This window comes from Peromyscus maniculatus, chromosome 9, assembly GCF_049852395.1.
Source record: "Peromyscus maniculatus bairdii isolate BWxNUB_F1_BW_parent chromosome 9, HU_Pman_BW_mat_3.1, whole genome shotgun sequence".
Lineage (NCBI taxonomy): Eukaryota > Metazoa > Chordata > Mammalia > Rodentia > Cricetidae > Peromyscus > Peromyscus maniculatus.
In genome coordinates, this window is record NC_134860.1 from 77,063,706 (window position 1) to 77,080,467 (window position 16,762).

At 42.9% G+C, this 16,762-nt stretch overlaps 1 protein-coding gene across 1 annotated transcript in view; it reads left to right on the plus strand.

Annotated features, from left to right (window-relative positions):
• The window catches only part of Vwa8 (von Willebrand factor A domain containing 8), a 340,258-nt gene that overhangs the window by 86,331 nt on the left and 237,165 nt on the right, over positions 1-16,762 (plus strand). The window contains exons 10-12 of the mRNA XM_006989556.4: positions 4,979-5,110; positions 8,189-8,323; positions 8,404-8,481. Coding sequence (XP_006989618.1) covers positions 4,979-5,110; positions 8,189-8,323; positions 8,404-8,481 — 345 coding nt within the window. The remainder of the gene's footprint in view (positions 1-4,978; positions 5,111-8,188; positions 8,324-8,403; positions 8,482-16,762) is intronic.

The window sequence follows — 16,762 nt, forward strand, 5'->3', positions numbered from 1 at the left end:
GTGATAGTTGAATTCATAGGGATGCATGAAATAAGCTCTGGGAGCAAGTAGAAAGAAGAAAAGCTGGATCCTGAATCCTGGAGACCTCGGCATTTAAGGATTAAGGTGAGAAGTCTGTGGAGTGCTGAGGAGAAAGCAGAGGAAGTCACTTAACAGATTGTTGTAGTGATTCAGTTGAGAAATTATGGGGCCTTTGACCAGCTGTGAAGTCGGTAAGAGGTAAATAGATTTTAGGTTGTTTACAGTAGAGCCAATATGATCTGCTAAAGACCTGGATGCAGGGCTCCGTCATATAGTCAAGGGTAATTACGAGCTTTTTGGATTATAGAATTTTATGATGAAGTTGGGGCTGGAGAGGCTGTAAGAGAAGATCAAGATCCCATGGTTGGCCATGTTTGATTGAGGTGCATGTTAGATACCCACGTGGAGATGTCAAAGGGCCGTGGAGGCACAGGTCAGTTATGAAAACAGGTGATTTGTAGAATTATCTATCTGGATAAGAGGATTATTTTTTAAAAAGGAAATAGCCAGTGGTGGTGGCACATTCTTTAATTCCAGACAGGCAGAGGCAGGTGAATCTCTGAGTTCGAAGCCAGCCTAGTTTACAGAATGAGTTCAAGGACAGCAAGGCCTACACAGAGAAACCCTGTTTTGAAAAACTGAAGGAAAAAAAAGGATGGATACCTAAGTCCTCTTAGAAACATCAGATTTAAAAGGATCCCATTTGATGCTGGTTTTGGTATCCAAACAAACATGACCTTATCCCTTCCTCACATGAACAGATGTCAGCTTTGGACTTTTCAGTCCAGGATTAATGGGTGTTTTTGATGTCTTTCTCTCACCGCTCCCAAACCTACCCTGTATTCTTTTGCATGAGTCCAACTCAGAGTTAACCAATAATGCACTGGTGTCAAGTTAGGGTAAGGAATCAGAGTGCTTCCCCTTGGTGTCCTTTCATCAAGAGCAAGCCCAGATTTGAATTCTTACTTCTCTCTACCTGTGTCTTCCATTGTCTCTTTCTGGCTGTTGTATGAGTCCGAATCTGTGCCTACCTGAATGCTGTCTTGTAAATCTGTCCCTGTGTCTGTGTCCCTCTGTGTGTGCCCATGTCTGTCTCTAGCAAAGGACTTTGCTTTCTCTTTTTTTGAACAGTACAGAAAGCATCACATTAGGGGAGGAATGAAGGGTATTTTCCATAAATCTTTAACAGAGTTTTACAAGGGATGAAGTCATTGACTCCAACTGACCCCAGTGCACTCAGATAAGAGCCCTACAAACAATATTGTGAACAGACTTACCAACCTATATCCACGTTGTATTCAGTGTTTGTAGTGGATATTCATTTTATAAGGCCACCTTCAGCCTATTTTCTGTTTTCAGCAGATGGTTATAACACACATGCATTACCTTGGGCCAGGAGTGTAGAAGAGTAATAAATTAAGGATATAGCTATGCAGAGCTTAGGTTGTAGAAGTTAATTACATGGGAAATCCAAGGCAAGTAAGGTTGGTGGTTCTCTTAAAGGTAGATTAGAACAAACAGGCTGAGTACACAGTGGGATAGCAATTTTAAATGACTTCAAGGTGTGTTTTATTAACTCTTGGCTGTGAGGTTCCGCAAAAGTTCCAGTCTTTTAGAATGTAAAAGGTATCTTTACCATAATGTAAATCATTTCTTTCAGTTGATAGCTTTTATTAAATGGTCCTCTCCTCATGTACCTTCAAGTGAAGTTATTGAGAAAATTAAGGAGAAATTTGAAAATGGACTGAGAAGGAAGAGGTGGTGAAATGGGGAGAAGATGAGTTTATGAAGTTGGTGGTTGTTTGTGGACTTACCAAGCTCAGTGCTAGTGAAGTGGGAATGTAAGCCACAGTCAGTAGACAGAAGAGAACCAAGGAGATGAAGAAGATGGGACAGGATGGCTGCTTGTAAAGTGTTTGCTGAGTTGATGCCGAAGATGGTGGGCCTCTGCGGTGATGTAAATTCAAGAAATGTCTGTTTCTTCTGACAGGATGGACAGACATCTTTGTAAGAACAAAGGCCGAAGTTTGTGGGGTGTATGGGCTGTAGGGTTGGGGAACAGGAGGAGGACCTTCTGGGACATCACTGTATCTTGCTTTGGAGTGATGTATGAGCATCCTTTTATCCAGAGCTAGAATGATGGAATTGTCATAATTTGAAATGGGAAAGATTTCTAGTAACTTTCCATCACTTAAAGTAGAACTTTTTAAATTGAACAAGCAGGAAAGGAAGATTTTGATGGAAAAATAGATTTTTTTTTTTAAAAAAAGGTTTATTTTTATTTTAGGTGTATGGGGATTTTGCTTGCATGTATGACTCTACACCACATGCATGCCTGGTACTTGTTGAGGCTAGAAAGGGGCACTGGATGCCCTGGAACTGGAGTTAGAGATGGTTGTTAGCTGCCATTTGGGGAGCTGGGAACTGACCTCCAGTCCTCATCAAGAGCAGCCAGCGCTCAGTCATCTCTCCAGACCTCAAAGCATAGATGATTTTGAGGATGAAGAAAAACATCCCACTTACATTTCTACCTAACCAACTTTCATTGGTCACTGACTCTGTCCCACGTGTGGTTCTGGGCTCTGGAGATGGTGGATAGATATGTGTGGTATTTTCCAAATGGCCGATGTTCTCGTAAGGCCTAGGAATGTATCTGAAGACTGTCGTGAGAGGAGAGGACCAGCTAAACTGCCTCCTGCGGCCCACTAGCTCAGCTCCCGTGGGTGACTCCGTGGGAGAGTAGCAGTGGCTTGAGAAGCCACTGACCCGAAAAGAGCCCCACAGGAACAGGACCACATATTTAGTTAGTAGCTAAGGAACACGGTCTCGAGGATTTCTCTTTGTGTTCCACATCCTAGACAGAGAAAGTGGATCATTTAGTGCAGTGGTTCTCAACCTTCCTAATGCTGCAACCCTTTAATACAGTTCCTCGTGTTGTGGTGACCCCCAACCATAACATTATTTTCGTCGTTACTTCATAACTGTAATTTTCTACTGTTATGAATTGGAAATATCTGTGTTTTCCGATGGTCTTAGGTGACCCCTGTGATTGTGTGCGGACCCCCCCCCCCATTAAGACCCACAGATTGAGAACTGCTGAGTTAGTGTGTTAGGATTGGTAATTAGAGGATGAATATGGATGCCGTACAGACCAACATCAGTGTGGTATATTTTTATTACAAACCACAGTGCAGTTAGTATACTCCTCGAGAAAGTGTGTCAGAAAATGGTATTTCCATTTGTTTAAGTGAAATTGAGTTCGTAGGAAAATTATGAAGTGTGGTGTCAATCATCCCTTTCTGAGGTGTAATGAATCATGTCTCATTCTCCAGAATTACCTGTCAGATTAGCAGTCCTCTAAGTGATAGTTCACCTTGCAGGGTGAGCTTCTCTGCTATCTGAAGTGTAATCTAGCTGACTGTTCTTACTCTACTGAAACATTTCACCTAGAGTTACTTGTTAGGATGTAACCAGTACAGCAAGTGTTTGCGCACATTTGTGTTCATTTCTAGACTATGCGTGCTCTAACTTAAACCTTTATCAACTCAGAGAATGTCCTGTAGCTGGGAAAACATATCTTTAATTTCACCTACTTTCCTGGAGATTAACAGCTGTTTGGTCCGATTCAGATGAATTTCATTCCTTGGCTGTGCCTTGCTCCTCTCTATTGAATCTCCCCTGAAATCGTATCGCTCTCCATGAAATCCATTCCTGTAGTTGCAGTATGGAAGCAGTTTCATTACACTCTTGTATGCTGTGCAGATTATGTAAGGCACTGGACTTCCAGTTTTATGGTAGCACAAATAGATAATTTTTTCTTTGGTTTCTGGAAAGGAGTGATTGCCTATGGGATGTAAGTCTTCAGAATGAAGACTTTAACTGAGCTGTTGTATTTGAACGTGATTTTCTTCTGAAAACTATTTTCTGGACTTGTATAATACTTTTCAATATCAGACGATTATTCTGTCATTGATCTGCATATCTTTTTTTTTTTAAAGATTTATTTATTATGTATACAATGTTCTGTTTGCATGTATCTCTGCAGGCCAGAAGAAGGAGCCAGATCTCATTACAGATGGTTGTGAGCCACCATGTGGGTGCTGGGAATTGAACTCGGGACCTCTGGAAGAACAGGCAGTGTTCTTAACCTCTGAGCCATCTCTCCAGCCCCGATCTGCATATCTTTATTATAGTTATAGTGTTCTGAAATAAGTATAAGGTTTTTTTCTGTTTATTTTTTTAAAAACCCTCTTTTTTATATTGAACATACTTTAAGCATGGGTTTTAATTAATTTTCAACTAATTCTGTTTTCAGTGTATCTGCTCTCTGTGTGCACTTTTTAATATAGTAGTTGGTATAAGGGCATGCAGTCAGTGTTAGAATGTTCATAACATTCTTGGCTCACCTCAAGAAACACCCAATGGTTCTGGCCTTTTAAGCCCAATTCCACAAAACTGAGAACTACACCGTGCAGATGGCACCATCCCAGATGCTGTGCAAGACTGACTGACAGTTGGCATTAGTCAGTTACACTGTCTGCACAAAGGGACTGTTGGACAGTGTCTGACTTCTGTTTTCCCAAATTTTGGGAACACATTACTCTGTGCTGGTTCCAGCGGTCCCCTGGCGTAGGCCTGTTTCACCTAAGTGTTTTCTAGAGTTGAATCATCCCTTTCTAGCAAATGATAATGTATTACCGAGAAATGTGGACTCCGAACTTGTACCAGCTCAGAAATGGAGCATCCATTTTCTGTTAGTAGACTTCAGCGACTACTTTTATATCATCTTTAATTATTGTTTAAGTGGAGTGGTGTGAGTAGAAAGTAAAATAGTCTCATTAACTTCAAACCTCTGCTTGTCTAAGTAATATGGAAAGGTTTCAGTTGTCATTAGCTAGAAATTCAGTTATTTAATATTCTGAAATGAAAGGTAAATTACATCTCTTGTAACTTACAGCGCTTTGAGCTCCAAGGTTCTGGAAACTCCCTGCTTCCTAAAGAGATCGTAAGAGTGGAGAGGATGATTGACGGCCACATCTCCCAAGCTCACGTGACAGTCCAAGTGGCAGGGAAAGAGGTGACCATTAAGGTACGTCATCCCAGGTTTATTCATCCTAAAATCTGTCTCAGTCTGGACACTCAGTGGCCTAAGTCAGGCTTTTGGTATACCGGTAAGTCTTTGGCTCTGCCGTACCTCTCTAGGTCCACCAGTGTGGCCACATCTGTACCCAGAGCTGTGTGCTCCTAAGTGGGAAAAGTCCGGAAAATGGGGAAAGCCTTCCTTCACAAATGTGTGGTTTGCCTCTGAGAAAATCAAGTGTTGGTCAATGGAAATGTTTTGTGTCCTGAGTTTTTGCTAAGGAATAGTGCTTTCACGTGGATACTCTCTAGCATTGGAGAAAAAGGTTTTCTCCAATGGGTGTCACTGAGTGTAACAACCCCACTCCAGGGCAGCCCCCATACCCGGAAGTAGTTGGCAAACACAGAACAAACTCCATGGTGTTTATTTGTTTTGTGGGCTTTTTTTGTTTGTTTTGGCATTTTTGTTTTATTGGTTTATTTATGTTGTTTTTTGTAGCTTGATTTTTCCGCCTTGCCCACAGTCAGGACAAATCTCTGTCACCCGCCAGTCCCACAGCCGCTCAGACCCAACCAAATAAACACAGACACTTATATTGCTTGCAAACTGTATGGCCGTGGCAGGCCTCTTGCCAACTGTCCTTATCTTGCTAACTGTGCTTTTATCTTAAATTGATCCATTTCCATACATCTATACCTTGCCATGTGGCTGGTGGCTTACTGGCGTCTTCACATGCTGCTGGTCATGGCAGCGGCTGCAGCCTCTCTGGTCATTGCGGCGGCTGCAGCGTCTCCTTCTGCCTTTCTGTCCTTTTATCCTGCCTAGCCACGGCCGATCAGGTTTTATTTATTAACCAATCAGAGCAACTTGACATACAGACCATCCCCCAGCACAGCCAAGTGCAGACCATCTCAAACACCTGCACTCAGGCCCATGGTCCTAATCATCCTCTATACGGACCTGCTGGGTAACGCCACAAAGAACCTGAGAATGGGCTCCCACAGGACCTACAGAACATCCCACAGCAGTTTTTTGTTTGAGAGAAAGAACATGAAGTTGTGTGGGTAGTGGGGGGGAGGATCTCAGAGGAGTTGGAGGAGGAGGTGCAAAACATGATAAAAATACATTGTATGAAAAAATAAATATGGAAGAAAAAGAAATAGTGCTTTGAAACATTTTCCTCAGTAGAGAACCCCAGTAGTCCTGAAGGTAAGTTCTATGATTATTTTATAATAGCTTAAACAGCCGAGTTGTACAGTGACTTCTTGATCCACCCATGTTTACTGGTCAGGGAGTGGTCGCCAGGGTTTCTGGACAGGCACAGATGCCACTGTGCACCCATCCTGCTTCAGATGGATGTCCTGTCCCAATCTGAGCTAGAGGCAGAAGAGTGAGGACCGCAGGGGTGTGAAGGGTGCAGGGTCTGGAGATGAAAGGCATAGGGTTGTGGGGAGGAAAAAGGAAAGCTTCTGAGAGGAGACCCAGGCTGCGTCTTGAAGAAACAGCGGAGGAGTATTCTAGTGGACAGGCACTCCGGCAGTTTTAACACAGTGTGCGTGGTCAGGAGATCCGAGCCGCTGCAGTAATGTGTTTCCCTTGGTAATGGCTCTGCACATTCATTGCCTGCCGTGCCGTCCAGTTCACGTCTGTGTTGGTTACCAAGGTGATCTCCCTGAAGTGCAGACCTGATACTGACACTTCCTAACTACTAATCCTTTAGAGTTCATGTTGTATCCAGTCCAGCCATGCCCGCAGTCCTCAGCACAGCATGGGCCCCAGAAGGCCAATAAAGAGAAAATGATCTCCTCCATACATAGGATCTAAAATGATCAATCTCATAGTAGTTGAGAGTAGAATAGTGGTTATCAGAGGCTGGGACAGTCAGGGCAAGAAAGGGGTGGAGAGAGGTTGGTCTGTGGGGGCTGAGTTACAGTTAGCTAGGAATAAGAAGCTCCTATGTGCAGTTGTGTGGTTGAGAGACTACAGACAGGGATAAAGTATTAGATATTGCAAGTACCTCGGGCGAAGGATTTTAATTTTTTTAAAATCACAAATAAGTTTAAAGAGAGCCATGTGGTGGTGTACACCGTTAACTCCAGCACTTGGAAGGAGAGGTAAAGCATCATAATTCTGAGGCCAGCCTGGGCAATGTAGGGAGAGTGACTGCCTCAAAAGCAAAAGCAAAACCAAACCAAAGCCAATGAGGAGCCTCCTGGCCCTGCTAGTTAGCCTTTTCTGTTAGTACCAGACAGTCTTTTCTAAACATTACCCGACATATACATAGTGTAGAAACATCACAGAGTATCCTACTTACACACACGATTTTTAAGTTTATGTATGAGTTAAAAATAAATTTAATTTAAAAACACCCCTAGAGGAGTAGAAGAGATAGCTGAGCAGTTGAGTCACTTGCTGCTGTTCCAGAGGACAGAGCTTAGTTCCCATCATCCATGCCAGGTGGCTCGCTAGTGCCTGGAACTCGAGCTCCAGAGGTTTTCTCTTCTGATCTCTGCAGGCTCCCACGCACATATGCTATAGGCTCACATACATTTAAGTGAAAAATAAATCTTAAAATAAATGTCCTTAGAGAAGAAAAAAGCCGTTAATGTCCAAAACCCAATGAATCTGGGGAAAAAGAAAAACTAAAAGCAAAAGCAGATGAGTGGGAGGAAAGATTTCCCTATATACTTTAGTGTGGCAAGCTAAGAAGAACCTGTGGATGTGGCGTTTAGGAAAGAAGAGTTCATTGATAAGACTCTAGTATGTGATAACTTTGAATTTTGTACTTAGAACTGGAGTTTAAGAAAAGGTAATGTTATGCTCGCTACTGTTTGTTTTTAACGACAAGTTAGTAAGGACATGAAAATGACATGTTCTGAACATATTTGATGGTATGAAACTTAAATTTTAGAGGAATAATTGATATGGAGATTTGATAAAGATTATTAGTTTGAAATGGAAAAAGAGTTGCATAGAGTTGATAGGTAAGAAATCAATAAGGGACTTTTAAATGGAAATTACGTGCTTCCAATTACTAATATTTTGAGAAACACATGCATATTTGTTTTATCCTTTTTAAAATGACAGGTGCCAGCTGGGACCCGCGCAGTAAATCAGCCTTCTGCATCTGACCGTTTCATCCAGACTCCAAGCCATAAGCAGTTGCTGGCTGAAATGATGCAGTCTCACATGGTGAAGGATATATGCTTAATTGGAGGAAAGGTAAGACAAGGTATAAGCATTTGCTTGCCAGCTTTGAGTGTGTGGACTTAGCGCTTACGTGTTGCTGTTCCTGTTTGTAGGGTTGTGGGAAAACGGTCATCACTAAGAACTTTGCTGATATCTTAGGATACAACATCGAGCCCATCATGCTCTACCAGGTATGTCCTCGCTTTCCCAAACTTGTCCTGGAAACAAATGTGCTTAGCCTGCCGGTGCTGCTGACCTGTTGAACTTCTGATGGAGATTTACAACTGAAATAGCATTCAAATTAGAGAGCAGTTGTGTTGGTTCGATAGCTGGCCCCTCACTCATGTTCATGTAAGTAAATCCAATTGCTTGGCATTCCTTGGTCCGCGGTTGGTGCCCTATCTGGGGTGAGTAGACACTTGGTCACCCATCTCTATAGAAAGCGGGAATGGAAATAGATTATTACATTATTAAACTAGACACACTTCCTAACATTCGCCACTTTGCCGGCTTTTGTACATGGAGCTCAGTACACTCACAGTGTCCTGTAACCATCACCACTTTAAAGGTTTTATTACGTTTATTTATTTGTTTATTGTGAGTGTGTGTGGGGTGCGTGTGCGTGTGTGCGTGTGTGGGTGCTTGCATGCGTGCGCGCACATGTGTGGCGTTCAGGGGACCACTCCCAGAGTTGGTTCTCTCCCTCCGCCATGTAGGCCCCAGGGACTGGACCCGGGTAGTCTGGGTCGGCGGCAGGTACCTGCTGAGCCACCTTGTCAGCCTCACTTACTGCTGCTGCCTCTGCTCTTTTCTCCCTCTTCCTCCTCCTCCCCCTCCTCCTCCCTCTCTTCCTTTCCTCCACTGTCTTCCCCTCTTCCCTCCCCCTTCTTCCCTTCTCCCCTCTCCTCTTCCCCTTCCCCTCCTGCTCCCCCTCCTCTCCTCCTCTTCTTTTTTAAATAGAAACTCTAATCCCAGTAATCAATAACTGCCAAGTTCCGTCCTTACCTACATCCTGATAACCTCTGTTTCCCTCTCTATCTCTGGAAGTTTGCTTAGTTTAGATACTTCACATGAATGGAACCCGGTGCCTTTTGTCTTTTTCTGTGTAGTCTACTGAATTTAAGGTTGTCCCTGTTCACCCTTGGAGCATGTAGCAGAATCTCACTCATTCATGGCTGAATAGTATTGCTGCTCGCACACCATTGCCTCGTCCTCTGGTGATGGAACTTGCATTGGTCTAGTTTCTGGTTGTGAGTCTTGCTGTTGCCCTCAATGGGGAAAGAGCCCAGTCTCTGCTGTCAGTTCTGCCAGGTCATTCATGCAGTGTGACCGCTGGGTCCTGGGAAGTCCCCCGTCCTGCAGCAGCGTGTGAGAGATTTAGTTCTTCCGTGCGTGTCCCATCACTGCCCGTTTCACCCTTTGTTTCTGTTTTACAATGACCGTCCCAGTGGGTGTGACATGGCTGTACACCGTACTTTTGCTTTGTATTCCCCCTGACTGAAGTGTTGAACATTTTTGTGTTTATTGACGTTTTCTATCTTCTTTGGAGAATGGCCTATTCAAACCCCCTTGCATGTTTTTTGTCCTTTAATTTTTAAGTTTGTATTCAAAGTAATGGGTTTCAGTATAACATTTTTGTGCATAGGTATCACACATGGCTTTAATCCATTCCCTGCACAGCTGACTTCCTCCATCTCCTCTCTGGCTGCTTCCTTTCTCACCCCAGTAGCCCCACCTCGTTTCATGGCACAGGTATCCAGTTACCTTTTCTTTACCCTTAAGGTCTCTTCTTGTCTGTCTTGATCTCATCTCTAGTATCATGCCTATTTTCTTTCTCTCTCTCTCTCTCTCTCTCTCTCTCTCTCTCTCTCTCTCATACACACACACACACACACAGATTTTTTTGTTTTTGTTTTTCGAGACAGAGTTTCTCTGTGTAGTTTTGCGCCTTTCCTGGAACTCAATTTATAGACCAGGCTGGCCTCGAACCCACAGAGATCCGCCTGCCTCTGTCTCCCAAGTGCTGGGATTAAAGGTGTGCGCCACCACCACCCAGCCAGATTTTTAAAATAGATCCTGCTTATGAAAAGACTGTGGCCGGGCGGTGGTGGCGCACGCCTTTAATCCCAGCACTCGGGAGGCAGAGGCAGGCGGATCTTTGTGAGTTCGAGGCCAGCCTGGGCTACCAAGTGAGTTCCAGGAAAGGCGCAAAGCTACACAGAGAAACCCTGTCTCGAAAAACCAAAAAAAAAAAAAAAGAAAAAAGAAAAAAAAGAAAAGACTGTGGTATTTGTTTTCTTGAATCTGACATGTTGGTTGCCACTGATACATGAATGCCATTTTTTGGACCTCTATACACATCTTGCCATGCTGGCAATTGTCGTGGTTTATAAGGTGTTCCACCTGGGTAGGACTCGTTAATTGCTTCCCTCCTTGGCAGCTTGCATAGTATTTTCTGAAACCATCAAAGCCTAGACCACAGGAAAGAGGCTTTTAGGTTAGATTCAGCTCAAGTCATCAAAGTCATGTGTCCTAAGTGTGTGGTGTCTTCATCTATAGGGACCTTCTCTTAACACCTGAGATGTAGCCAAGGGCTGTATTGATACCATTTATCTGTAAAGAAAAGTGAAATCATGAAATTTGCAGTTAAATAGATGGAACTAGAAAAAATTATATTGAGCAATGTAATGCAGACCCAGAAAGACAAATCCCTCATGTTCTCTCTTATTGGTGGTACACAGCTCAAAATCCTCAGGTGTGCGTATACAACATGGAGTAACCACAGAAGAGTGTAAAGCAACCATAGATGGTAGTGGGGGTTGGGTGGGGGATAGCAGGATGTGGGAGATACCATGTGGGAAACGAGAATAATGGGGAAGGCGCTCCAACGCCAAGGTTGTTTGGGAAAGCCTCAAAGAACGACATTAATTTATATTGACCTAAAATCAGACACAACGATGTAGTGTAAGTGTATATACACATACATATACACATATGTACATTCACATATATCTGAAAGCTCGGCTGACAGTGCTCTGCACAAAAGCCATAAACTAAAAACCACAGTCCTCATTTCAAAGGTTTGCTCGGGGAACCCAAGTGACTCCCAGAACAACACAGATATTTTCAGTTCTTTGAGGACGCTCCACATTGATTCTGTGGGCGGACCAATTTACATCCCACCAGCAGTGAGGAAGGGATTTTCCCCACAGCCTTGTTGGCATCTTTCGGTACTTGTTGATTTATTTTGTTTGTTTGTTTTGTTTTTTAATGACAGCTATTCTTACGAGGGTAACATAGAATTGCGAAACTGTTTTGATTTTCATTTGTCTGATGGCTAAAAATGTTGAACACTTTTCAAGGATTTCTTGGCTCTTTGCATTTCATGTTTAGAAAACTGTGTTGAATTTATTAACCTATTTATCGATTAGATGTTTGAGTTTTTGCTGTTCTTTGTCTAGTCTAGATACTGATAGCCTGCCTGGTGTGTGGCTGGAAGGTCTCTCTCTCCTCCCAATGACCTCTCACCCTGGTGCTTATTCTCTTTGCTGTGCAGAGGGCTTTAATTTCACGTGACTCCATTTGCCAGTTCTTAGGAGTATTCCTGTGCTGTTGGAGTCTTTGTTCAGAGAGTTCTTGCTTTGTGTCTGTCTTGAAGTATTTTACCTGTCTTCTCCTGGCAGTTTCAGCGTTTGGGGCCCTATATTAAAGTCATTGACCCATTTTGAATTAATTTTTGTTCAGGTCAGAGATACCGACCCGACTGTATTCTCCTACTGAGGAATCCAATTTCCCCGGCATTATTTGTGAAGAGGCTATCTTTGCTCTGGTGTCTGGCTTTTTTTTTAAATCAGGAGTTAGGTGGCTGTACCCATGTAGGTTTCTTCCAGGATTCTGCTAGTCTGCGTGTCTTTTGAGTATGCCAGTGCCATGCTGATTGTGTTGCTGTGGTTCTGTAGTGTCATCCGAGGTCAGGTATGGTGATGCCTGCGGCACGTTCTACTCAGGGTGGCTTTAGCTGTTTGTGGTATTTTGTGTTTCCCTGTGACTTGTAGGATTCTTTTCTCCAGTTCTGTGAAAAAATGTCTTTGGGAGTTCGGTGGGATTGGAAGATCCCACTGTGTTGTGGAGAGCTTCTCTTCTGGTTATATCTCTTTCTTTTTTCAATGCCTCCTGTGTTTAAATATTAATTTTTCTCTAATTTTGGAAATTTTCTGCTATAATTTCATTGAACACATTCTCTATCTTTTAGTGGTAATTTCAGCTCCTCCTTCTGATTGGTGCATTTGTAGGTTTGGAATTGTGGTCTTAGCTCACAGTTCTTGGGTGGTTGTGGTCATGCTCACTGTTATTAGTTTTTTCCTTATCACCGTACAGATGTAGGATTTCCCACCTTTGTCCTCCATTCTTGATATTCTTTCTTCTGCTTCATCAAGTCTCTTGTGATGTTTCACACTGGAGGGTTTTATTGCTGTTTTTTTGTTTGTGTCTTTATGTAGCTTGTGTACATGTTCATGTGGGTGTCTGCATAAGTGTCATTGGTATCTGTGTGTGCACATATGCCTGTGTGCAGGTGTGTGTGTGCGTGTGTGCACAGGTGTGCTGATGGAGACTAGAGGTCAATGCCAGCTGTCACCTTCCATTTCACTCACCTTTGGAGAGAAGCATCTCCTGCTGAACTAGCTAGTGAGGCTTGCCGGGAAGCCCCATGGCGCCTCTCTTCTCCTCTTGCTCCGGGTTGCAGCTTGTGCCGCTGCGCCTGGATGTTTGTGGTTTCTGGGGGTTGAACTCACTTCTCCCAGCTGCACAGCCAGCCCTTCACCCTCCGGGCCTCCTCCCAGCCCCTTGCACTGCTTTATGCTGCTGTCCAGTCTGTGTTGGGCAAGTGTTGGCGCTGTCTTCCCTGGGGGCTTTCCTTATTTGCACACAGATGCCTCTGCTGGCCACCCTTAGCCCTGCAGTTGGGCACCCACTGGTTCTCCCGTCCTCTGACACTCCAGATTAGTTATCCCTTCGCCAACCAGGGAATCGGACGTGTTTAACTGGGCTTGTTGAGCTGTAGGCATGCTGTATACATCCTGGCTATTGAATCCGTTCTCAGATCTATATGATTGGCAGATGCTTTTCTCGTACTGGGTTTTTTTTTTTTCTTCACCTTCTTGGCTGTGTACCTTCATACACAACAGTCTTTGTACTGAAGCCCAATTATCATTCTCCTTTACTGCTTATGTTTTTGCTGTTATTTTCAGTAAATCACTGCCAAGTCAAATGATGTGATTTTATTCCCCCATGTTCTAAGAATTTTCCCATTTTAGGTCTTAAAGTTGGGCCTCTAATTAATTTCATTAATTAATCCAACTTTAATATTTTCCATGCAGGTCCTGCATTTTCCCAGCACCAACGTTGAAAGTGTTTCCTCATTGAATAGTTATGGCATATTTGTTTAGGATCAGTTCATCATATACACAGGGGTCTCCTTCCTGGGTCTCTGTTCGTAGCCTTGTCTGTGTCCCTTGCCATGATCTGTTGCCACGCTGTTGGATCACTGCAGTTTCAGAGTGAGTTTTGAAATGAAGAACCATGAGGCCTTTACCTGCTGTCTGTTTCCTTCATCATTGGTTAGTCAGGGTTCCTTGAGATTTTGTGTAAGTTTCAGGATGGATTTTTCTGTTTGTTTCTGAAGATGAGATTGAGATTTTGAGAGGAATATTGATTCTGTGACTTAGCCTGGTTAATGTTTCATCTCCCATAGTCCTCCAGGCAGTTGAACAGGATTGCCTTTTCCTTTATTTATATTTATCTTGCTTTCTTCCAGCAGTATTTGACTGTTTTGTGTGTAAGTCTTTAATCTCATTCATGACAGTCATTACAAATAATTTTTAAATGGATTGTTTTGGTGAATGTACACATTGCACATTTTTACTTTTTTTTTTTTTTTTTTTTTTTTTTGGTTTTTCGAGACAGGGTTTCTCTGTGTAGCTTTGCGCCTTTCCTGGAACTCACTTGGTAGCCCAGGCTGGCCTTGAACTCACAGAGATCCGCCTGCCTCTGCCTCCCGAGTGCTGGGATTAAAGGCGTGCGCCACCACCGCCCGGCTACATTTTTACTTTTTAAAAGAAAGTGTATAGCTAATTTCTTGGAGTGACATTCCCTACTTTTCTCTTTTTTAATTTTGTGTTTTGTTTTGTTTTTGGAGACAAGGTCCCACCATGTCATTTTGGCAGTCCTTAAATTCATAGAGGTCCATCTGTCTCTGCCAAGTGCAGGGATTAAAGGCCTATGCCATTTTGTCCAGCTGTTTACATTTTTGCAAAGCTTTCTCCTAACATTTTTATCCTAATGATTTTGTGATGCTACACTCAACCTTTGGTTCTAGAAGTGTTAGTAGTGTCCTGAATGTGGAAGAGTTTCTATTTTCACTCTTTGGCTAGGTTTGGAAGAGAATGTGATACTATTTACTTTCATTTTAGAGTGTCATTGGTGTTTTTCCCTTATTTAATTATGCTGCATAATTATTTCCTGTTATTAAATTGTATTCTGTGTGTATGGGTGGTTTGTCTGCATGTATGTCTGTGTACTACACATGTGCCTGGTGCCAGAGGAGGCCAGAAGATAGCATCAGATACCCTGGAACTGATGGTTGTGGGATTCCATGTAGGTGCTGGGAATCAAACCTGGGTCCTCTTAAAGAGCAGAAGATGTTCTTAACTGCTGAACCATCTCTCCAGCCCCAGATGTAATGATTTGTCCTACTAAACATGGTTATATTAAATGTTCCTGGGCTTGGAAGGTGGCTCAGCAGGTGGAAATGGTAGCCTCACAACCCAGGAGCTGTGCTCACTCCCTGGAGCTCAGGTGAAAGGTTGGATGCTGTGAGGCAGCGTGGAGTAAGCCTCACAGGGGCAGGAGCCAGGGACCCTGTTTCAGCAAGGTAGAAGAGGAGAACTGTCTCGGAAACTTAACTTCTGAATTCCCTGTATCCACTGTGGAGTATACATGCATGTGCACCCATGTACAGTTAATTACAAAGCACACGTCACACATTCTCATTTCTGAAAAGTGACATTTGAAACAGTTAGTTGTGATGTTTGATGATAGACTGTTTTGTAAGATCCTCCCAAACAAGTGATGGTGTGAAGATTCCTCTCTTATGCTTTAAAGCACTTTGTCCCTGTCCTCTGAACTGACCCGAGTCTCTACTCCTTTACATAATTCTCAGTATCACATTTCAAGGAAGACAGGTAAAGGTAGATAGGTAAAATAGGAGATAAAGGTCATTAAAAGGACCTGATGGCTGGACTTAAAGATTTTAATATTTGCTGCAAGTCTCTGTGATCTTGAGAGATGAACTCGATGAAGACACACGTCTATGTTTGCGAACTGAAGAACTTGAGTTACGGTGAAGAGCTTTAAATTAGTAGGGTCACTGTGAGCGCTGCTTCAGTGTGTGAGTTCATCTGGCCAGCGCCTTCACAACTCATCCTAGAGATGTTTGGGAGTGGCCTTATTGTCTCACCACCCTGTCTCCAACACCCTCTACTTAATTTATGATAAAAGATTCTCTGTCAAATACCATGGGAAAACTGAAGTGATACTCTTGGTGACATATGATTATACATATTAGAGCAGTTTACCTTCCCAAGTGACACAAGACAGTTTTAGGAAGATCTTTTCTCTCTTTTTCAAAATTTATTTTTATTTCTTGAGATTGTAATTACATCATTTCCCCTTCCCTTTCCCCCTCCAAACCCTCCCTCCTTGTTCTCTTTCAAATCCCCGGCCTCTTTTTTCATTAATTGTTTTACACACAGGTGTGTATGTTTAACACACATATATTTCTAAGTATAACTTCAGTGTGTATGATGTTACTTTTATGAATGTTTTCAGGGCTGACCATTTGGACAGTTAATCATACTTTCCCTGGGGAAGACTGTTCCTCCCACTCTCGTCATTCCGTAGTAGTTCTCTTGTGTAGGTTGACATCCCGGGCTTTCCCATCCACATTAGCCTGCCTGTTGTCACCCTGCTCCGCGCATGTTTGGCCTGTCCTTTGGTGAGACTTGATGGGGGCAGCACCTGACATTACCAGGAGACAGAGGCTCACACCAGACTCTGATCCTCTGGCTCTTACAATCTTTTGAACTTAGTATTATTTATAAAAGTGTCAACATTTTTATACTTTAAGGTAAAACCCCTGTTCTGATAAAGCTGGAAAGACTTTATAGACCTCATGGGTTTTTCTAAACACTGCTTTGTATATCCGTTTTCTGCAGTCAATTTTCACTGATAGTTTTACACTTTCTGTCTAAATTGTGAAACTTATATATGCTTTCTTCTGCCATCCATTGTGAAAAGAACCAAGCAATACATTCCCTAATAATAACTCAGGTCTCTTAGCTATCCTGGAAAACCACTCAAAGTGTCCTGTTACTGAATTCTTGCCTTAGCATGTGAAAGAATTAATTTTAGAAT